The sequence below is a fragment of the Ovis canadensis genome, chromosome 3 (genome assembly GCF_042477335.2).
Source record: "Ovis canadensis isolate MfBH-ARS-UI-01 breed Bighorn chromosome 3, ARS-UI_OviCan_v2, whole genome shotgun sequence".
Classification (NCBI taxonomy): Eukaryota; Metazoa; Chordata; class Mammalia; order Artiodactyla; family Bovidae; genus Ovis; species Ovis canadensis.
This window is the reverse complement of record NC_091247.1, coordinates 162,969,623-162,994,215: the sequence shown is the minus strand read 5'-3', so window position 1 is coordinate 162,994,215 and position 24,593 is coordinate 162,969,623. Positions and strand designations below refer to the sequence as shown.

The 24,593-nt window shown below is 33.3% G+C and overlaps 1 protein-coding gene across 10 annotated transcripts in view; it reads left to right on the top strand.

Annotated features, from left to right (window-relative positions):
* The window catches only part of USP15 (ubiquitin specific peptidase 15), a 128,182-nt gene that overhangs the window by 86,193 nt on the left and 17,396 nt on the right, over positions 1-24,593 (top strand). For 8 of the 10 annotated variants that reach the window (XR_011255965.1, XR_011255964.1, XR_011255966.1 and 5 more), the window contains 3 exons: positions 20,113-20,286; positions 21,759-21,917; positions 21,996-22,220. Coding sequence is in view for 7 of the 10 variants with exons in the window: in XM_069584772.1 (XP_069440873.1) it covers positions 20,113-20,286; positions 21,759-21,917; positions 21,996-22,220 (558 nt within the window). In the remaining 3 variants the exon portion in view is untranslated. Of the gene's footprint in view, positions 1-14,025; positions 14,172-20,112; positions 20,287-21,758; positions 21,918-21,995; positions 22,221-24,593 lie in introns of those variants that run through there. The other 2 variants (XM_069584777.1, XM_069584778.1) reach the window with 2 other exon arrangements.

The following is a 24,593-nucleotide window of genomic DNA, read 5'->3' as shown; positions in this document are numbered from 1 at the left end:
AATATAATTCCTATCAGAAAACCTAGGCTGTCTGAGAAGAAAAGAAAAACTCGTGAGATCTCTCCTTTACATGAAGTCTCTTGTTTTTTAAGACATGGGTGGAAATCTCAGAAAATGCTTTTATGGTCACCAGTGTTCCACCTCTTAAAAAATATATATATATATTTTAAATCTTTTTTTTTAACCTTAATGTGAAATTAAGATTTTTTTTAAAAAAATTAATGAAATTTTGTATACACATTTTAATAAATCCCTTTCCCTTAATGCTCTTTCAATTTGGGGATATAAGAGATCACTGCCCTTTTTTCCCCTTTGTCTGTTCCATAGAGCTTCCTTTTTCTTCCTATTGTCTATACCTTCTTCCAACTTTACTTGTGAAATACTGATATCTTTGATTTAGAAGTAACAAGATCTATATATACTTGAATATCACTGTCACTGTGCATAAAATTAGAGCTGGTTATTTTATTTCCTTTTTAAAATAAAATTTTGTGTTTCAAAGAGCCCAAGATAATGGTATACTATTTTGATATTTGAATTTTACCTACATTTGTCAAGTCTTTTTTTCCCCCCAATTATGAATTTTATTTCTAAATCTACAGTATTCTGTTCTCTATTCAGATTTTAATACTGAATCAGATTTTAATACTGAATCTCCTGTGCCCAGGAGGCATCCTCCAAAGATACAGATTAAACACAGATGTAGATTGATAAGGACATACTTGCAAATCTTTTTGACTCTCTGAAAAAAGTATAGGACTCTTTCTCATTCAAAATTCTAAATGATTTGTACATTCTCATTAATCCACTTGTTTCCTAAATTAACCATTGTCTTTATAGCATTCTTGAAAAATTAGAATTTAGCCATCATAACTCTTGACCAGGAGTTAACAACTTTTTTAAGACATGCACTAGGGTGTGTAAAATTGATAGTTTCCAGATATCTTGGTTTAAAGGTGAGCCAATCAGTAAATTGTCTGCTCAAGCAGATATTGTGTAGGTTTAATAAACTTTTCCTTTAAACCTACTTTAATGAGTAATACTGCTTATACTTTAATGTGAATCACTTTATCCAAATTGTTTTTCTAGGATCCTAGCACTAGTTAGACAATTTAATTTTAAAATATTTTGTCTTTATTTTCCGGAAGAGAGAAAGGTAACTCATCTGAAAAGAACAAGCCAAAACTATTGTTATCCTGAGTTTAATTTAGATAATAAAATGCATGGGTGCTGAGCTTTCTGAGATAGGGACAGGGCAGACAATTGTCATTTTGTTTCTGTATCTGTTGGACCTAATCACTGAAAAATCATATTTAGCACCATCTCTGGAAGATGTTTTATATATATAAACATTGGTTATATCAGTATCAGAAAACCCTTTCTCATATCGCCAATGACATTAATTTTTATACAGCTGCTTATCCTTACATTACCAAAATTATTTTCATTCTGGAGGCTTGATATCTTGAGGTCTTTGGGTTTTGTTTTTGTTTTAACATTCTAGTATGGAAAACCAATCTTGGTGATTTTTCATAAGGATTAAGAATAGGATTTTTGTAAAAATTTTAGTTGCATAAGCATCAAAAATTTGAGTCCATTAGAACAAGAATTAGTGTTCATGCTAATCATTCATGCCAGAGAGTCTCTGGCTTACATTCAAACTAAATTTCTTCTAAGGCAATATTACAGTCTCGTTTCCTGTGCCTCTGTTATAGTCTATTTAGTGTTGTCTCCATATGGTTAGCTCAGTTTCTCAAAATTGAATATTAAAATGAAATCTACTAATCGACTATGTTGAGCTAGATTTGGCATTTGTTGAACTTCCCTTGTGTATATATTTAAGGTAAAAACTTCATTTTACTACTTTATTCTTCTGTTGAAAGCAGTTTTATTACAATAAACTGGTATACCTAATGCTGACTTCTCTTTAGTATATTTCACCATTTGTTTCATTTCAACTGAGATACAGATGTGAGGATGAGGTTTGTTAGGGTGATAGTTTGTAATTTTCTGATAATCATAAAAGAGAAATTTTTCATGAAAATTTCAGCAAAGTATTTTAAAGAACTACTCTCGTTAAAACTTTCCAAGTTGGGGAAGAGAAAAAATTAGTTTAATTTTTGCTGCTTTTGAAAATTAATCCACATGCAGAATTAGAAATACTAGTACTTCAGTTTTATTTTCTTAAAGCATCTATAATTTTTAGTTGCTTTAGATGTCAGCTTTGAAGTAGAAAATTCACCATTTAAGTTTCCTTGTAACTTCTGTGAAATGAAAGATAGTTCATTAACTTCAATAAATATAAAATAAATTTTCTACTGATAATTTGAATTGTAATATAATCTCTTATTAGTTCAGTAATTCTAAAAGATATGAGTGGACATTAGTACTTCAGGCAGTGTAATTGTTGATAATATCTTTAAAAACATGGGTGCAGAAGCATTGCTATTTTTTCTGTGTGAGCATAGGTTATGCTTAACCCATCAGTAGCCTTGAGATAATGAAACTGATCATTTGTGATTAAAAACTAAGCACAAATTTAAGTGTTATTTAATATTATCATTGTTATTCTTCAGTTTAAAAATGCTGATACTCAAGATTTTCTCTGGTTTAATGGTATGGATAAGTGTTAAATTTTTCTGATGAGTATAGTGCTGCTATATAGTTTATCTAGTTAATATTTGCTAGATGTCAAACATGTGAGATAGTCCTGACCTATTAAGATTATAGTCTTGATATTGTAATTTTCAGATGTTTTGCTTTTCAACATGAAAATCTTTTTTGAATTATTACTGTGAAAACTTTAATTGTATCCTCAGCAATTAAATAGATACAGTGAAGTTGCTTTGGTTGGTTGAAGTGCCCAGAGTCCTGTCTGCTTTTCTTCTGTTTAATGTCCCCAGGAGCATGCTCATGGAATCCTAGGACTCTAAGGAGTAGTTTAACATCTCTCCTGCTAATTAGCTGTGCTACCCTGTATAAGTTATTTCTATAACTATTTTTCTCTTCACGTGAGGAAAATAAAATCAGTAGTCCCCTTATCTTAGGAGTTTTATGGGGATTAAGTGAGTTGATGAATATAAAGTTCTTAGGATAGTGACTGGCACATCATAAATGAATAGGCATTAGGTTGATATTATTTTATCTTTTTTTATCTGAAGGAGTTAAGCAGAGTGACTGTGGGAAAATTCTACCATCCGTAGTCCCTGTGTGTATTTTTTCTCCTTTCCTACAAGTCTTATTCCACTTTGTCTGGACCTAGTGAATGAAGGAAAAATTGAATGTACTTTTAATTTTGTTGTTATTGTTGTTTAGAGTTATTTAAATAATGATGTTTATCATCTCCATTTCTGAGCTTTGTTAACTTAGCTCTCCTAAGCATACTGACTAAGCAAGGGATATAACAGCATAGAACTTTTCATGAATAATCAGTCTGCAGGGAATTTAAAGTTCTTGAGTTCAGGTAATCTCTGGCCTCAGCCTCCTCAGTAGTTATGATTATAGGCGTACATCACTGTGTTCAGTAGCAAAATGAGTTAGCAAAGTAGTTTTTCAGTGCCCTTAATATAGTACTGCATTGAGAAAATGTCTAGTTTTTTAAATTTGCATTTTTGGAGGTAATTTTAATTAGCATTAGTTGAGTAGATTTCAGGAGCACTCCAACCCTTGTCTTTTTCATTGTCAAGGCGTAGGATGCTCATGATTGGCTTCCTGGAAGAAGCAGCTCTTCAGATGGATTTGAAGCAAGGGAGTGATATGGTCTTTTCCACTGGAAAGCAGCATGGCGTAAGATGGTGGTTTTCAAACTCTTTACCTGAAAGTAATAGGGCTGCTTAAAATAGACACTAAGAAGTAATTGAAAAAAAGAGATGATAAGGACCTATTTTTTATCCTTTGTCATAAATGTCAGTTGAAATTTCAAATGATTTTAAAGTCAACTTTTTCCTATGATCTGTTGGGTTAGGTAAAAAGTTATTCTGTAAATTCCAAAGAATGTAGAAAGTTTCCAAAGAATATAGAAAGTTGAAAAGTCTTTTTTTTTTGAAGTAATTAAAAAGAATGAGTAATTAAAGAGAATGAGTAATATTACACAGAAATAACATTCTTTTAAGAAACTGGATTCTCATATAATGCAAAACTGTGAAAAAGTCACTACTAAAGCTATTATTTCTGTGTTGGAGTACTTCATAGCTTTGAACAGAACTAAGTATAATGCTTTTCTATACTCACCTTGAGCTTTCTTTTGCATTTATTGGAACAAATTCTTGGAAACACAGTTTAACATGAAACTTTCTAATTTTTATTCAAATTAACCGAACTTTTGGTTCAATAAATGAACATAGTTTCTTTCAATCACAAAAATGAAACACCTAACCACAGAAACAAGAATTTTTTTAAATAGTTTAGGATTTTGAAGAAAATTATGACTTCAGATAAACTGAGAATGTGGCTGATGAAAAATTAAAATACTATTCTTATGGCAGATTTTTACCCACGCAATTAAACTCATTATATTTGAGCTCCTTCCATACTGTGTGCCTAAAATTACATGGCAGACTAGCATCAAAAATATATGTAATCATCTTGTCAAATGGCAACTCAATCAGATCTTTCCATTTTGATAAAGGTAAAGAAATGGAAACAACCTTACTTATATTAGAACCATTCACTTTCTTATCACAGATGCCAATGTTTTTACTTCTCCCTTGTTTGAACTAGCGAAAGGGAGACGTATTTCTTCTCTTTGGAAAAAGTAAGGGGACTGGGCAAAGAGAACCTTAATTGTCAGGCAGATTATTAGGGGAAAGAGTATATATAGCATAATTCTGTAAGTATTTAGTTTTCATAACTGGGGCAGAAGCAGTATCTCTGATCGAATGCCTTGTACCTGTGTAAGTTGGCTAATAGTGATTTCTGATCATGAAAATATGCCTTCTGTAACCAGTGATCTTACTTGTCTGTTCTTCACATTCTTCCAAATTAATATACACATTTCTCTAGGATTAATGCCTCTGTTTCTGTTAATATAAATTTTCTTATGTTTTGTCAGTCCCTAATTCTAGAATACGAAATGACATGAGTACAGATTACAAGGGAAAGGCTTATTTCAAGGAGTTGTAGATAATAACATCTGATTTTAATACAGAATTGTTTTACATTACACTCACGAGGTAGAATTACTTGGAGTGCTAACATAGCAGCAGTTATTAATATGATGACTGAATTATCTTGTATTGATTTTAATAATTATTCAAAGTATTTGTAATTGGAAACATAAGAAATGTCAGTCTTTATAATGGTAACTACTAAAACTTACCTGTTTTAGTAGTTACCAAAGTACCCTTCTTTGCATAGTAAAGAAGCAAGAAAACAAAATGGTTTCAGATTTATTTGTATTACCTAACAATCAAAAACAGTTCATTTCCTTGATGTCAACAGCTTTTTCCAAAATACTTTTTTTTCCTTTATTAAAAATATGCATGTCACTCAACACTTTATGATTAGAATATTCTAAAGTATATCAGGTTCATGTTCTAAATTTTATAAATTGGTATTATTAGTCACTGGAAAAATATAAGCTATTGGACAGAGCCTTAGAAAGGAGAAAGCCATGCTATATACATCTTAAAGGCTTTTTATCTTTTGCCTGTTTGTCCTAATGTATGTATTTAAATTCTAGTCAGTTAATGTTATGCTGTATTAATTATAAGAGGCCTTCTCTATTTGATTTTTTTTCTTCTACTGTCACACTTAAGATCATCTTTCTATTTCAGTTTGTGAGTAAAAATAGTTTGTGGTAATTCATGTTACCAGTGATCAACTTCATTAGTGCTTTTGCTTTGCCAATAATGGATACTTAGTTCCTTTTTTTTTTTTAGTACTATCTGTATGGAAACTTTTGCTTAGTGTTACCAATCACTTCTTTACAGTAATTTCTAAACTATGTTTGGCGAGCGAGTTGGTTACTAAAAACCATTGCTTTAATTAATAATAGTATTTAAAATAGATTACTAATGCTCATAAACTCATATTAAAATATTAAGAGCCCAGTAGTGAACCTACAACCTCTGATAGTAACAGTACCCTTCTTTGCATAGTAAAGGTGGTTTTTCCTATCACTGTCATGTTCTTTTCCCTTCATAGAGACCTTTGAGTTAGGGCATCTGGTATCCTTATTTCACTGAAGAGGAAATTGAGGCAAGGGTAGTTTAAGTAACTTGTCATTCACTAAGACAAGTTAATGAATGAGTTCAAACTGGCTGACATTAGGATGTCTGTTTTAATTCAGACATCCTGAGATAATGTATCTTTCATAATTATACTAGTCAACTTGTAAGAAGTGCTTTTAAGATCTTTTATTTTATTGTGGTCGCATATACATCGCAACATCTACCATTTCAACTATCTTTTAAGTGTATAGTTCAGTGGTATTAAGTATATTCACATTGTTGTGCATCCATTAAGAATGTTTTTATGTTTATGCCAAATATATGGTCCCCATAATACAAAATGTTTCCATAAGGTAGTATTACTATTTTATGATTCAGACACTTTCCCTGGGAGATTATATTTGATGGTGTGTTCGAAATAATTTAAGAACTCTTTTTAGAATTGCTTTCATTCTTCTGAATATCACTGATGGATCTTCCTTTAATGATAAAGTTGATTTTCAAAAAATGTTATTCAGTGCTTTATCTCCAGAATATTGTAGGGGATCAAGCTGTATAATTTTTTTTTCAAATAAAAAGTGTTCAGTCATCCCTTCATTGGAGAAGAAAATGACAACCCACTCCAGTATTCTTGCCTGGAGAATCCCATGGGCAGAGGAGCCTGGTGGGCTACACTCCATGGGGTCGCAAAGAGACACAACTGAAGTGCCGTAGCACATCCATTCATTTACTCAGCAAATATTCACCAAAGGCTCACTAAGTGCCTTTCACTCTGGGAGATACTGACTATGCTGTGGTGAACAAAACAGTACTATTTCCATGAATTGTAGTCTAGCAGGGGAAAGTGATCATCGCTTAGTCGTGTTTGACTCTTTGTGATCCCATGGACTGTAGCCCACCAGGCTCCTCTATCCATGGAATTCTCTAGGCAGTAATACTGGAGTGGGTAGCCATTTCCTTCTCCAGGAGATCTTCCCAACCCAGGGATCAAATTCAGGTCTTCTGCATGCAGGCAGATTCTTTACTGTCTGAGCCACTAGGGAAGCCCTACTAGTCTAATAGAGTATAAACATAAAATTGTGAGTGTGATAAGCATCATAAAGAGAAAAAATCATGGAAGGTACAATGAGTATTACAAGAGTTGGGAGAGCATCTGATTTATACTGGATGTCATGCTCCCCAGAAGTAATGTTGGAACGGTGACCAAAGAATAGTTGTTAGTTGGGCAGGTGAGAATTGATGTCAGACAGAGCAACAGCATGTGCAAAGCCCCTAAGGCAGGCAAGTTTGAGGAACCAAAGATGAGTAACCTGTGGGATAATATTTAAAATGAGGAAGGGGTAATAAAATGAGTTCAAAGAAATAGGCAAAGATCAGATCATGTAGGGGGAATTTGGATTTTAATGCATTACAAAGGCATTAAAGGTTCCAGGCAGCTATCATCTCATCTAGTTTACTGCAGTTATCTTTTAACTGATTTCTATGCTTATACCCTTAGTCCCTGTGATTCATCCTCAAAAATGAACTTTCAGAGATCATTTTAAACTTAAAGCAGGGCCTTTCCTGGTGGTCCAAAGGCTAGGATGCCATGCCCCCAATGCATGGGGCCTGGGATCAATCCCTGTTCAGGGAGCTATCCCACATGCTACGTCTAAGACCCAGCACAGCCAAATTAAATAGGTTTGTGTTTTGTTTGTTTTTTTTTTTTAAAAAAAAACATTTCCTGTTACTCCTTGTTCATATCACTAAATGACTTCTCATTTCACCAAGCTACAGTTCTTAAAAGAGACTATAAGGGCCTGAATGATCTGGCTCCTGCTATCTTATTTTCTACCACTTTCCTCCATGCTCACTCTGCTCCCTCCTCTCTTAGCCCCCTCACATATTCCACAAATGTTCCTGCTTGAGGTCTCTACGCTTGTATGAGTCAGATGTTTCCCTCCTTGCTCTATATACAGTGGTAACTGCCCTTCCCATTGCATGACCATCTGATATTTGCTCTCTCGCTCTCTCTCTCTCTCTCTCTCTATATATATGTGTGTGTGTGTGTGTGTGTGTGTGTGTGTGTGTGTGTGTGTGTGTGTATATATGTATATATATATATATATATATATATATATATGATTTTTTTTTTGTCTGTTTGCCTCTCCCTACTCCCAATTCATGCTCCATGAGCATGGGGACTTTGTTTTAGTCACTGCTATAGCGCTGCTACCTCAAACAGTGTCTGGCATGTAGCCGGCATTCAAAGTAATGAAAAGTAAAGGAAATCACAAGTGTGTGTCTGGCTTCTGGCTTGTACATCATAATGATGACATAATGATAACAATGGGAGGAGAGACACAGGGGAGGTAGGTTTGAAGTAAGGAGAAGATTATGAGTTAATTTTAGGCATATGCAGTTTGTCATGCCCATGAAGCATCCAAGTTGATACATCATAGACAGATGGATGTTCTAAGAGTATGGAATACAGACACAGGCTTAGGCTGGAAATAAATATGTGGCTGTTTGTAGTTGGTTTTAAAATCAGGGAAGTAATAGCATCTGTAAAGAGAAGGCATCTGTGAAAAATTGATTCCAGGACTAAGACTTACAGTTTAACATGTGAGTAGAGGAAAGATACTACTGTTGCAACAAGAGAAAAGAAGGGGATTATGGATTCAAGTAGTTTCTAGATTTTGTGATGACTTCCAAAAGAATGAGCTCATATTATAAGCTAAGAATGCATAAATAAGATTGCTCGGCAATACTGAGATCTCATTTGAGATTGAAGACCATCAATTTAGAATGATACAAATTTATTTACTTAAAATTCTCTCTAACAGTGTTTAGCTACATAGTGCATAAAATAGATGGCTGGGTTCATACAATAAGACAGTTGGGTTCATCTCTAGTTGAAAGAAAAAAGGGTCAAAGAAATTAAGAGCAGCTAGGCTAGTCTTCTTGTTTGGGGTGGCTAATGTATTTAGCTAATCCAATAAACATACATTGAGACTTGCTCTGTGCCAAGCATTGTTCTAGACATTGGTAATACAGAGTTGAAAAAGACAGTGCCTATCTTCTAGAATTTCATTATGTAGTGAATAAGATAAACATGTAAATAGATATAATATGTGATATAGAAAGCATTATAGCCAACTGTTTTAGAAGCAAAGAGAAGAGATCTATTGGGAAATAAATGAGGCTTCCCTAAGGAGGTGATAGTTGAATTGGGTCTTGATTTCATTTGATTGAGTACATTATTCACTAAGACTTATGTTTGGTTAACCTGGTGATAAAAATAGCAATGATGTGCCAGAGGTACAGCTATAACATTAGAGCTTATACTTGTTCACATGAGCACCCTTTTTTTTAAATCATAGAAATCCCTACATCAGAAATCTTACTTTACCATAGCAAAAAACATATTGCTCATACACTCAGTAAACATATTGATACCTCCTGGATGCTATATAGATAACAGTGCTTTTTCATACATCTGTCAGCTCTAAAAAGACAAGTACCTAAAATATTTTGAGCAGTGACAGTATCAGTGAAACAAACATATAGTCTCCTAAAGTAATTGCATCAAAGATGACATTCATTTGAATTTGAAGGGTTTACTGGAAAATCACTCTCTGCTTAATAATCAGGTCCCATGTGTAATTAAAGATCTGTGTTCATTTAGATAGATTTTGCTTTGAATATAAGCCGAGTCATTGGCTGACACACATACACAAACACCAGTATACATACACATGCATATTTATTATGCATATATGAATGAATACATATATTTTTAAATAGATTTGGTATAAAATTAAGGTATTTTGTGTAAATTCTTCAGTAATTGCCCAGGGCTTTTTTAAGCATCATGTACCTTGCCCAAGAGAAAGCTTTCAGTAACTGTTCTTAAAAGAAATTTAAAACAAGTTCTTGACCAGAATGTTACTGTTCATAAGGAAATTCCTAATATTAATATATACTTTATGATTCCTCTTATATTCATTGAATACCATATCAGAGTATCTATATCATCATAATTATACTACCATCTTCCTGAGACCTTTCTTACCTTCTTTGAAACTTGTTCCATTAATCATTTCTTGTTTGTTCTATACCTTTAACCTCACCTCTTCACTGTCTTCCTTTCAGCATATGTACATGGTCAAGTCTTTTTTAAAAAAATGAGGTAGGAGGAAGATGGAGTACCCTTGACCTTGAAAAGGATGGTCTGTGCTTTCTCCCTTCTTTCTCATATTCCATTCAATAATCCTCATGACTGCAACATAGCACCGTAGGTAAAAGCTTGGATTTTGCAGTTGGACTGCTTCAAATCCTAGTACTATAACTTTACAAGTTGTATGACCTTGGATAAGAAACTTTTTATCTGTTATGTGGAGATAAAATCCTTAAGAAGTACTTGGCACATAACAAGCATTGTGTAACTATCAATTGCTGCTGTATCATCACTGTGACCATTATACCACTCCACAGAAATTATATTTGGTAAGGTCATTCTTGACTCCCTGTTTCAGTAGGCTCTTTGTAGCCCCTCTAGTTGACATCTGCTTATAACTGACAAATCCCAAAGCTGTCTCCACCATAATTCTCCCTCCTGAGTTTTCCTCCAAAATGTAACTATTAGGTGGACATCCCTGCCTAAACAATATTACAGATAACTCAAACTCAGTATGTCTGTGACTGAACATATTTCCTAGAAGCTTAGTGCTTTTATTTAGTATACTACCTTATAGGTGCAATCATTGACCCAAGTCAAAACCTGACTTACCACAGGATCTGTTGATTCTACTGTTCTTGAATATCACTTGTATTTATCCTTTTCTGTCCTGCCAGTACAGTATTTTAACACTTGAGTGTCTTTTAAGTAAACTGTTGAAAAATATATCTAACTCATTTCTTTGTTCCTAACTTGTCTTTTTGTTCATCATTTATCCTCTTCTAATTCATTTAGTACAAAGTGTCATTGTTTTTAAATGCAAATACCTCCTTGCTTAATAATCATTTCGTATCACCTAAAGGATAAAATCCAAATTGGACCCTACCTAGCTCCTTAACTAAAAGTTAAGATTCTCATAATTTATTAAGTCTGAGGTCTCTTTATATTTAATGTTGCCTCCTTCCTAGTTGCCTTTCATACACCCACATATTTGCTCATGGACACTCACACGCACATGCACGCATACCTGTTTTTCTCTGTCTCTTCTGGACAGATAACTACTGCGCAGTGAGAATCATGCGATTAGAGCCTGTCTTTGGTTTTCTTTTATATCCCCAATGTTTGATACGATGGCAGAAAATAGTTCAGTACATTACAATAATGTTTCTCACAGTGTTTGAATGAGACTGTGCTGGTCAGCAATAAAATAACTGTACAAATTAAGCATAAGTGATCCAAAACTTTTATAGTAGTTAGGGGGGCTTTGTTTTCCGTATGTTGTTTCTTATTTCATTTTTCTGGTGGTTCATTTTTATTTTATAAACTTTATAAAATATCAGTCTATGACAGTTTGAAAATTTTTTAAAATATTAGTCCTTCCACATAAATGGTTTGAAAAACACTGAGTTAGGAAAATTTACCTGAAATACTTGCTTAACCTGCACCACATTAATGGTATTTCTGGAGCTAAGTGTCAAAGAGCACAATAATTTTTAAAAGAATTATTACATGTAATATATATGTATATATGTAGTTCTTAAAAGACCTGCCAATGTAACCACTTTGATAGCACTTGAATTGGGCTGCTGTGTTAATCACAGCTTGTCAAAACATACCCTCACTACTGTGCAAATTGTTTCTTTAATGATTTAGCAGTGAATGATATGAAAACATCATTTTAGAACATTATATTTCTGGAGACTCTTAAAATAATGATGTTCGTTCTTAATATTTGTTGAGTGATTAATCAAGTAAATTTAAGTTCTTTTTTATTATGAAAATAGAAACCTTCATAGTTCATGTTATCACATAGTTCTTAAACTTCTGTTTCAACTCAGCTTAAATATTGTCAATTATGTGCCTAGTGCCATAAAACGATACAGAGAAGTATATGACTTGGTGGTTCTCTTAAAGAATGTAGTAAGTCAGTGAAGCTTTTTTTTTTTTTAATTCTGCTATCCCTTTCTGTATGTGCCTAGATCTAAAAGATGAATGGCTCACGCAATTCTTAATGCTCATTTATTCAAAAATGTTTCTTTACTGAATATTGTTTGGGAGGGACTGAACACACACAGAATTATAAAAGTTTGTTTCTTCTTAAAACCTTTGACAGTCTCCTTGCTTAAAATGTTGACATTAATTTTATTATGAGCCAGTTCTGAATTATTAAAACAGAGTAGGAGATAAGCTACTAAACATTAAAATTGAGTTCATAAGCTTTAGTCCTCTAAAATACAACTTGCACTAACATTTACTAATGTTATTAGAATCATTTAGCTTTAGAATGCTTTAACTGAGTATCTAAACATAAAATCATTCAATATATAACCTGTTACTAAAAAAAGTTTTTTTTGACAATTGCTGTTGTCCATTAGTTTTAAAACATCATGCAACTACTTAAAGCTTATAGCATCTTTATTGATATAATTGTTATCCCAAAAGTTTTGAAATATATCTCTGTGGTATCTTCTATCCAGTGGATCTTCTATCCAGTTTCTACTTTTAGCTTTTAATATGAAAAATCACTAGTCTTATATAATCATGCTTTTTTAAGCATGACAGTTCTAGTTACAGGAGATGCTCACTGCAAGTAGCAGTATAGTCTTGCTGACAGAATTCTTCTTTCTCAGTCCTGTAGGTGAGGGGGAAGAGGAATTGACATTTCTTTGCTAGCCAAAAGGTTTCCCATTAGTTGTCATACTTCCTAAGTTTTCATAATAATTATTAAATTCAAGTAGTGTGTGAAAAAATAGATTCCATAGAATTTGAAGAAAATGGTGATAGCAGAGATTTTAAATGAAGTTTTATTTTTTCATGTCCTAAGCATAGTGGCCAGATTAATGGTAAATGTTAAAATGTTAGAATATTTTTGTCTAATTAAAAATGCTGCCTTTAAAATTGCTTTATGTAAAATTCCAATATTTTAAGTAGAGTGTATGCCAATTCTCTCTTCACTAAGTAGGTGGGAGAGGGAAAAAAATACTTAAAGTTTTTTAAAACTAAAAAGAAAATTATATCCACTTGTATTTTACATACACAAATTTGTTCTTTAAAGGAAACTTGGAGAATGGAAATGTAAAGCAAAACATGGCTTTAGTTGTATTTGTTTCCCCAGAATATATAGAGAAACTTCAAAATTGATCCCTCACATATAATGAGATTTTCCTTTCCTAAGGAGAAAAATAACAAAAAATACAACATGAAGTGTCTTAAAAATCTCATTTTTCAAATCTCCATGGTGAAGGGGCAGGCTTATATTAGTAGGTCTTCATTGTAAAAGTCTACATCATACGTTTCTGTCTTATCCACTACTTTTTTCATAATGAGAGCCAGTATCCCAGTTTTCATAGAATACTTTGGAGTTATACAGTACCTTTTTATGTTTATACTGTTGTCATGACAAAAACCAATCTGAAAACTCTTTATCCATCTAATCTTAAAATCCAGAAAAATTTATTGGGGATATTCTAAGATTACTTTAACCATGGATTACTTTAGGTTTTATTTTTTTTTAATCATAAGAAAATAATTTCCATTTTAGATTGGGTTCCTATATTTAGCATTGGTCAGTTTGAAAGTGTAGCTACTTTAAGAGTTGTGAGTGGCATTACATTTTGATCAGTTACAGAATGAGTTACACAATTCTCAAAGGCTTTAGGTAATCAAAAATTAAGTTTGTTTTCTTTCCTGTTCTAGTTACCGGTTTACTAAAATAGTGAGCATACATGATCACTTGAAAATTGGGCTTCTGGAGCACCTGAACAGAAAGGGAGTGGTTCATATTCAGCATTACAAAAGACAACTTTCTCTTTTTGAAGGGGATTACTTTGACTATTTTCCAGGTACTGGGGAAATTCCAGATTCATTACAAGTTATTGGGATGGCTATTAATTATTCATTTCCTAAAATATGTTGATTATAGACTTGAGATTTGGTTATATAGTAGAACTTTATGTCACTTGGTCAGTTTTTTTTAAAAAACTGGAAGATTGTAATGAAATACAAAATTGAGACTCTTACATTAGTCACTTTTTCAGAGAATTCTAGAAACATCCGTCTTACTGATCAGAACATTTAATGGAAGAACTTATTGACAGTAATATAAGAACAGTAGGGTTTTTGCATGTGTGTTTAAGAAAAAGTTATTTTTAAAAAGCATTATAGTCTTTCCAAGAAATTTAAATAATTAGAGAAAATCGGCCTTCACATAATACACCAATTATAGCATGTTGTGTTAAAGGTGGAAATGTATAACCAGAGAGCTTTTCATAGATAATTAATACTTTTTAAAATAGTTGAATAACTATTGCATTTTTTAAAAAAGAGTTCTTCATGGTGACAGTGGTTAAAAGTCTGTATATATTGACCCATATAGAATGTCCAGATGAGATAATTTGATTATTTAGAATAATTCTCTGAAGAATTATTATGTCTAGTTCCAGGCTGATTTGAGGGAAAGAGTCTTCATGAAAATATATTACCATATATTTTCCTTTCACGTATCTTTTACTTACATGGATTTATCTTGATAGTTATTTTTTGGAGTATTCACATTAGTTAGTTTTTCTTCATTAAGAAACCCTCTTTAGGCATTATTTGGACTTTTATTTTTTAACTTGTAGAGCTTTGAGTAGGTTATAGTTATATAGCAGGCTGCAATTCAGATCTTAGTCAAGTGTTTTCCCTCTTTTCTCAGCCTCTGTAAGGACTGCTCTACCATATAAGTTTTTAATTCGTTCATCACCCCTTTATTTTGGTATGTGCCAGGCATTGTGCTAGATGCTGAGTTACAAAAGTGAATAGGACATGGACCCTGCTCTCAGGATAAAGACAGTATAAGAGTTCAAGTTAATAGAGTTAGTCCAGAAGAAGGAACATTAGTTTGTGTTTGAGGTACTGAGATGTTGAGATGAGTTTTAAAGAATAAGTAGGAATTTCTTACAGGGGAAGAATAACTAAGGGAAAGAGTACATGCTAAGGCTTAGTCTTAATACTTTAAGAAATATATCATAAGATCCCTAATTCAAATTCACATGCAAGAATTCACATTCTTACATGCAATTTTGATTTTAAATGCATATTAATTTGATTTTAAATGCACAAATAGAGAAGTATAAAGTTACATTGAGGAACAGATACATTTGCTCACAGAATGATTGGTTTGCACATAATACACCATTCTCATCATTCTTCCTGGACCAACATCTTTTCATACTAGCTTATATCCTGAACCTTCCAGTTAGCCAGCTGTGAAGATGCTGAGTCACACAGGCTAAATTAATGAATGCCAAAAGTCTACTATATACTAAATATGAAATTTTAGTATTCATATTACCATATACTAAATATGCAATTTGGTTTTTAATACTTAGATCTTCAAATGCCTCTGTCAGTTTTGCTCACTATTAACTTTCCTAGGGATCATAAAAAGTTTAAAGGAGTATTTAGCCTAGTTAATAAGTGCATTTGCCTGTTAATTAATGTAGGTTTTTTTACTTTGTCTCTTTTGCATCAAGAATTGAAACTACCCCTGGAGAAGGAAATGGCAACCCACTCCAGTATTCTTGCCTGGAAAATTCCATGGACAGAGGAGCCTGGCAGGCTGCAGTCTGTGGGGTTACATGACTGAGCACGCACACATGAGGGGGGTGTGGAGGGAGATGGGTTGGTAGCAGTTAACAGAGGTAGAACTGAAAAAAAGAATTGAAGCTACTAATACAGAATCTTTTTATTCAGTCTGATTATTGCCTTTAAAATGGTATTTGACAAAATTCTATGCAATATTAGGACTTATTCTAGATACAATTGTAATACAAACAACATATGGCTTAATAAATGTGTTTTATGATTAGTCACATTACTTTATATTTGGACCTCATTTTTTGATGGTGAATTGTAAGAGCTAGTTCTTAAACTATGGAAGTATTGGCATTTAGTCAGTGTCAAGCTGTTAAAATCAAGTGAATTTATTAGAGGTGAAGCTCAGCATGTCATATGACTAGTAGAATGTCAAAAAAACTCATAAGTGGCCATAAAAATAACATGCTAATATTGTTTATATAGTCCTTTTTTGTTTTTATGATACATTCATATATATTCTCAGAGTTGGTGTGGTTTTTTTTTTCTTCTCAGTTTTTAATAAGAAAAATGATGTACATTATGGATGAAAGTTTTGTGAGTGGTTGTTGTTGTTTTCTCCAGTTTAGAAAGTATTGAGAATAAGGGATATATACACATAGGCACAACATACGTTTTATGATTTCTGGTCTATATTATGTTGTTGGAGTGAAGTATCTTATGAGTTAATAAGGAAATTTTCTATGTCTACATATATAGGAATTCATATGCCTTAGGAAAGGAATTATCTTGCAACACTTCCAAACAGATAGGAAAGTGGTGTTTTTTATATTAGAAGAATCTTTGAGAGATATGCTTTAGAACCCTTGTTCTAGTTTTTATTACTGTACTAATGAAATTTATTCTTTAAAATATTGTACTTAATGGAAGCCAGTCCAATATCAAATTTTCTAGTAATTGTCAAAGGTGTTCATGTTTCTGAGAAAGCCTCATGATAAAAGATTGAGTAAAATGAGTTGCCTAAATTACAAATCAATTGTATTATGAGCAGATTTAAGAAACAGGCTTCTTTTCTTCTGCCAGAGCGATGGCATTGAATACTGCTATCACCTGGAACATGAAAATATTTTAATTGTTTGAGCTCTATTCCAATTGTACCTTGAAATTGATACCCAAAGAGAACTTTTAATATATAACTGGTTTTTGTATTATTTCAAGAATATAATGACTCCATTATTTTCAAAGTGAGGGAGAAAAGTACGGTATTTTCAAGAGGTGGAAGAAAAGTCTGATATCAGTTTAGTTTTTAAAATATTATGGACTGTGTATTAGAACAATTGAATATCTGTATTTGTATGTATTTGTACAAATCTTTAGAAAAATTAAGGTCATGAGTTCCTGAAAACATTACCTTTAACAAATACGATGCTTTGGGGGACTATTCAGGACTTAATAGTTCACATTTAAAAATAAGGTTTATCTCAGGACACATAGGTTATATACCTATGGCTGATTCATGTATGGCAGAAGCTAACACAATGTTGTAAAGTAGTTATCCTCTAATTTTAAAAAAATGTAAAAAAATTTTTAATAAATATATTGGTTATGATATCTTGACAGGAAATGCAGGCAATTATTTACTGAACCATTGTGTTTTGTTTAGTTTGTTATCAGTTAATTATAATTTGTTTCAAACTGGCATGAGTCACTATGAAAATAAGCACTGTTCTCTTTAAAAATCCGAGTAGAGACCTGTTACAAAACAGATGGTAGATTAAATGAAAGTCAAAAAGGGACCAGAGAGTTTTTAATAGGTGCTGTCTTTTTGAATTTGAAATTTTAATCTGAAATTGCTATTAAAGGATTTGTAGCAAGGAAGTGACATAATCAAGTCTTAAAGTTTAGTGACAAATTTTAGAAAGATCACTATGGATGGAAAACTAAACATTTTTCAATTATAGTTGGAAGTTCTTTGCAAGATAAGGATAACTATGAATAAGTAAAAGCAAACTGCAAGAATTATTCATGTTTGCACAACTTGATTCTTTGAAGTGTTTGGTAAAACATAGGCTTCTTTATATAATTGTTGCACACAATAGTAGAATATTATACATTCTTACTATAACCCTGAGCTGATCATATATAAGGATTTGAAACCTAATTTATAATTGTTGTAAATGCTATCTTATCTCCACTTTGCGTCATTGACAATTTAGTGTTGGTCCTGTTTGTATTAAATCAGATGATACTACTGAGTGATAGCATTTATGCCTTGTGTAGTCATGGTGTATTCTAGGTTGCTGGCCCCTACCTCCAAGCTGGGTATAAAACCAATATATATTATAAAAAGAAAATGAAACTGAGAAAACCTGTAAGATTAGGAAAGTTTGAGATGTAAAAGGAGTTAGGAGCAAAAGTACAGGAAAAAAAAAAATCCTTCCCTAATTGCATCTTACACTGTAGCCTGCCTGTTTTCTACATAAAATTTTTTGCTGTTAAAATAACATGTAAATAACAGCCTGTGTAGCCCACCTCAAACATTTTTTGACTGTTGATACTGTTTTCACTGTCTAAAATAGTATAATAACAAGTTCCATATTATAAAGAGTTCTCCGTCTTATCTTGAGGTTGGGGCCAGACTACCAGTTTGAACAGAAAATTCCAAATTAGATATCATGGTTACATGAGTACACAGAAATTGATTTTTAATTGAAAACACAAAATATAACACCATGATTTATTTTTAAGATTGAATGTGTGCTTAAGTTTTAGCCAAACAGTAAATAACATATAGTTTATAACATCCAGGTTATCAGCGTAAACTCAGCAGGCTTAATTTTTCATAGTTACCAAGACTGTTTAACTTAGTTCTTATGAATGGTAAGCAAGCTTTGAAAAACTTTCATTTCCATTAATATAAATTCTGAACTCTCCTATGAATGGGTTTCTACTACTTGCAAAGAGCTAGCTTCACTTAAAGCATTTTGTCACTGTGCTCCAAAACAAATATCTTCCTGTAGCCAAATAGTTACCTCTATGACTCTACGTCTGTGTCAGTCTTTACATATTCTACTTAGTGGCTCTAGACATCTAATTGATAAAGTAATATTGGGTTCAAAATGAAGTCACATTATATAGCATTATCAACTTAAAATTATTTTAGCTTGAGATAAAATATTGTGGGAAAACTGTACTTCCACTGTCTATTTTATTTTAGATTCTAAATTATTCAAAATGGAACAGAGCTGGAGAATTAACTTATTCATAATTTTAATCATGCCATAAAGTAAAATTGGGTTGTTGTATTATTAAATAAGAGCTGGAAGAAGTAAGAATACTATTGGCCAGAGTTCACATAATAGAAGTTTGTTTTCTCAGACTCAGCTGATCTGTACTGTCCCTTCTAGAAAATGATTGACCCAAAAGGAAAACTTAGAAGGCTGCTCTTTTATGTTGATGAGTTGACAATGGAAGCAGTAAATATCTCTTTAAAGTTCATTTCTTCCTTGTGCTCCATCTCAGTTTTTAGCTCCTACTCAGGCTAATTGCGGAGAAGGCAATGGCACCCCACTCCAGTACTCTTGCCTGAAAAATCCCATGGACGGAGGAACCTGGTGGGCTACAGTCCATGGGGTCGCTAAGAGTCGGACACGACTGAGCGACTTCACTTTCACTTCTCACTTGCATGCATTGGAGAAGGAAACGGCAACCCACTCCAGTGTTCTTGCCTGGAGAATCCCAGGGATGGGGGAGCCTCGTGGGCTACCGTCTATGGGGTCGCACAGAGTCGGACACGACTGAAGCGACTTAGCAGCAGTAGCAGCAGGCTAATTGGCAAATGCCTGGGATGGTTAGACAATCCATAATTTCTGCCAGGAAAAAAAACTCTGAACTTCTCTCCCAGTTAACCAGTAGTTTGCTGTGGTTAAAATTAATGTAGGTTTTGCAGCAACAAATATTAGCATTTTTGTTTACTATAAATAATTGACTTGAAATTTGGGAAATGAATAGTTGAGTACATCATTTGAATGTTTATTTGATTAGTTACTTATTAGTGCAAGAGGCCATCAATGTAAATTTCTCTCTCTCTCTCTCTCTCTCTCTCTATATATATATATATATATATATATAATCACTTTGTTTCTGCATTTTAATGTTTAATATGTATGGTTTCTTTTACTTGAAAATATATTTTATTTTTTGCAGTGTTTGAGCAATACACCTCCACTTACTGAATATTTCCTGAATGATAAGTATCAAGACGAACTGAATTTTGACAATCCCTTAGGAATGAGAGGTGAAATAGCTAAATCTTATGCTGAATTGATCAAGCAAATGTGGTCTGGAAAGTTCAGCTATGTCACACCAAGAGCCTTTAAGGTTAGTATCTCAAATACATTTTCATCAAGGCGTTTTTACCCCCAAGAGGACAGACGTCTTTAGGAAAAGAGCAAAGAATCATAGCTATTACAGTGGTTTGTGGCCCTCCAGAGGGACTCAGCATATAAATAGATATGCAGCAAATAAAGTATTAAATTTTCAGGGTGGGGTACAGAAATAGATAATTAGTTTAAAATATCCAAAAAGAGTTCTGGGAGATGTCAAAGGAAATAAATAAAAGTTGAGAAATGCAGGCATGGTTCAAAATGACGACAGACAGACAGCAGTGAGCACTTGCAGATTGTTTTAGAATACAGCATATCTCTAAGAAACCTACGTAAATATACAGAGGTAAAGACTAAATTTGAGCATGTCATTAAGCTCTAAGAACTCTTACTTTGAGAGGGATAAGTTTGAAAATTTACTGAAATTAGTCTGCAAAGCAAACACTAAATACTGAGTATGGTGATGGTGGTAGTTTAGTCACTAAGTCATGTCTGACTCTTGGCGACCCCGTGGACTGTAGCCCACCAGGCTCCTCTCTCCATGGGATTCTCCAGGCAAGAATATTGGATTGGGTTGCCATTTCCTCCTTCAGGACCTCTTCCCAGCAGTTTTCAATCACTTTTTATACAACTTAAATGATATTCTTATAGGAAATCAACTGGGCAACATTTTATTACTGTATACTAGTTCTTTAAAAATAAATAGCAACAAAGCAGAAAAGCTCCTACATTTGTTCCTTAACTTTCCAAACTTTGGACCAACTGGTTTAGACAAATCATTCTTCAGCCTTTATCCATAATTCCAGTTATTTTCATTTTACAAGATGTCCTCATTTAAAATTACATTGTAAATAGGTCCTTGATAACCTGACTTTTTTCTTTCACATTTCTTTTCAGTCTCATCAAAAAAATACTTAGCACTGCAATGGCTAGAAAAATTATATATGAGCATGAATATTCCTTTTGTCTCTATGAGATTTATCCTCTTTAAACACAGAAGCTGAATGAGAGCACTGTGGTTTTCAAGTGACCCAAAAATGTTACTGAATTTTAAGTCTGTGTGTGTGTGTGAGCTCAGTCATATTCGACACTTTGCAACCCCATGAACTGTAGCCCACCAGGCTTCCTCTGTTCATGGAATTGCTTCCACTAAGAGCAAGTCTTTAGTGTTTCCCAATTCTTTGTACAAAACTGCAACGTTTTCTCATTGTTCTTCGCTCAGGTCAATGTTTCTTTTCTATTTTACAGCTTAGTTACCATTATTAAAATATTTTTAGATATGTAATTATTTGTGTGTATTTACCCGTATGTAATTATCGTATCTGCAAATTACTGGAAAAGTGCCACAGGTTGATTTCAGGATTACAAATAAATTTTAGGAAGTAGATGAATTCACAGATATGGATTATCGACTATATATTTTTTTAAATCCCTAGAACTGATTTTATAGTTTTGCTTTTCTTACAGACACAAGTAGGACGTTTTGCACCTCAGTTCTCTGGATACCAGCAGCAGGACTGTCAAGAACTATTAGCTTTCCTATTAGATGGACTACATGAGGATTTGAATAGAATTAGGAAAAAACCATATATACAATTAAAAGATGCTGATGGAAGACCAGATAAGGTAAATTTAACCGTATTATTGTCACATTGTTACAATAATGTGATATCTCTGTGTAATATGTGTCTGTTTTCCTTATAGGTAGTTGCTGAAGAAGCCTGGGAAAACCATTTAAAAAGAAATGATTCTATCATAGTAGATATATTTCATGGCCTTTTTAAATCAACTTTAGTATGTCCGGAATGTGCTAAGATTTCAGTAACATTTGATCCTTTCTGTTACTTGACACTTCCATTGCCCATGAAGAAGGAACGTACCTTGGAAGTTTATTTAGTTAGAATGGATCCACTTACCAAACCTATGCAGGCAAGTAATGATTCTTTTCTTGGCATTTGTTAGTTCTGAGTCCTTATGCCTTAAGTTCAGTTCAGTTCAGTCGCTCAGTCGTGTCCAACTCTTTGCCACCCCATGAATCGCAGCACGCCAGGCCTCCCTGTCCATCACCATCTCCCGGAGTTCACTCACACTCACGTCCATCGAGTCCGTATGCCTTAAGTACAATTCAGTAATAAACTTTTTTGCATAAGAGATTTTTATACGCTAAATACTTTGAAAATTAGTGCAACTCGTCATGTAAAAAAAAAAATTCTCAGACATTTTCTTATGAAAGAAAAATGAGAGGTGGTTTGATTTTATAATGTTGTTAGGAATATTAGCTTACAAAGATTAATAATATAATAGTATTTACCCAGTTTTCCAACTGGAACTTTCTTTAATCTTCATTGTAATTTTTTTCCTACTGGCTATTGCAAGTGAAACTAATTAATATTTGAGGTACATTTTGATTCATGATATGATAAGATAATGGTATATTTAAAATACTTGTAGTATTTAAGCATTTGAAGAACTTGGAAGAGAAGTGGAAATTTAGGGTAAAAATACTTGCTTCAGTAATGTTCTAATCTTTTAACAGTTTGGTTAGTTTACACAAGAATAGAAGAACTTTATTCTATACAAGAGCCCTGTGGTAGACCTTAATATCAATTGTCTGCCTGATTCCATTGCCTAGTGTTATAATTGGGCTATTTTACATTTTATGAAGCAAAACACTATGTATTTTCCCTTTCTTAATCAGTTAATCATTTTCTGACATCTGACCTACCCTAATAAAGTATTTCCTTCCTTTTCAACCTTCTGTTCCCCTAAATTCTATTATAACACTTATCAAATTTTTTTATGACCTTTGGTTTATTTTAAGTTTTGTCCCCTAGACTGTGAATTCTTTGAAGAAAGGAACTTTGGAAATCTTTTTATTCCCAATCCTCATGACTTAGAAGTGTTCAAAAATTTTATTTATTCAAATATGTATTGGGTACTTTCTGAGTATAAAGCTCTCATAAACAAAGTAAACATAGTTCATCCTTTAAAAAATAGTTTACTAAAATCCTAGTATAGGTTCCAGCCAGAAGTGCAGTTTCTTAGAACGTATTAGTTATATTAGTCTGCTCAGGCCGCCATAATGAAATACCGCAGACTGAGTGACATAACAGAAATTTATTTTCCCACAGTTGGAGGCCGGAAATGGAAGAATAGAGAACCAGCTTGGTAGTTTCTAATGCTGACTCTCTTCCTCACTTACAGATGGATGCCTCCTCAAATGCATCCTCATAGGGCAGGGAGATAGAGAGTGGGAACACAGGCTCTAGAGAAAAAGGAATTAGCTTGGTTAGCCCATCTGATGAGTTTTCCCATCACTGAAGTTGATTTAAATTAAGAAGTTCGTTAGTAATTGCATTGAATATGTATTATGTATTGAACTCACATACCATGCAAGGTGCTGGATGTACAAAGGTATTCCTTGTCCTTCTTCTTAAGAAGTTTGTCATACAGTGTGAAGAGTTCCCTGACAGGGTGCTTGAGGAGTATACAGAAGGAATAACCTACCCAAACTGGCAGTGACGCCTGTGCTGAATCCTGAAGGATGATTAGGATTTAAGCACATGAAAATTGGGAATAAATACCAGGAGAGTGACACATACAAAGAAAGGACTGAGGCAAAAGAGAACATGGCCCACTTCTGGAAACTACAGGTAGATAGTATGGCAAACAGAAGCTAGATCACGAAGAAGCTTAATGTGCTATCACAAGAAGCTTGCACTTCATCCTAAAGACTAAAGGGAGCCATTAAAGCTTATTAAGTAAAGAGAGTGTATGGTCAGATTTGTGTTTCAGAAAGAACGCTGGCTAGTGCAAAGATTGGATTGGAGAGGCGTAATCAGGCGCACTAAGTAAAAGGTTTTTTTGTAGTGATGAGATGACAGATGACAAGGGCTTGGACTCTTAAGCTAAGTATCAGGATGGCAGACAGGTAGAAGAGCCAGTTGAATATAGGAGTTGAAAATATATTAAGATATTCAAGTTTATGGAATTGGAAAACTGAGGAGAATGGTACTATTTGTTTTACTGGAAGATAAGGGAAGAAAGTTTTAAGAAGAAGCCTATTTAGTATTGGATATCTTGATTTAACATGACTTAAATCTGTGTTTAAGTATTGGACAAATTGAGAATCGAGGAAAATTTGGGAGACATATCAGTAAGCATTGACTTTATGTATGTAGGTAGACTGGAAGAGAGAGGTCTGTGCTTGAGAGATAAATTGGGTGGTGAGCTCTATGAAGATGGTAGGAAATGTATTAGAAGGATGAGATCACTTAGTTGATCGTCTAAACCAGAACAATT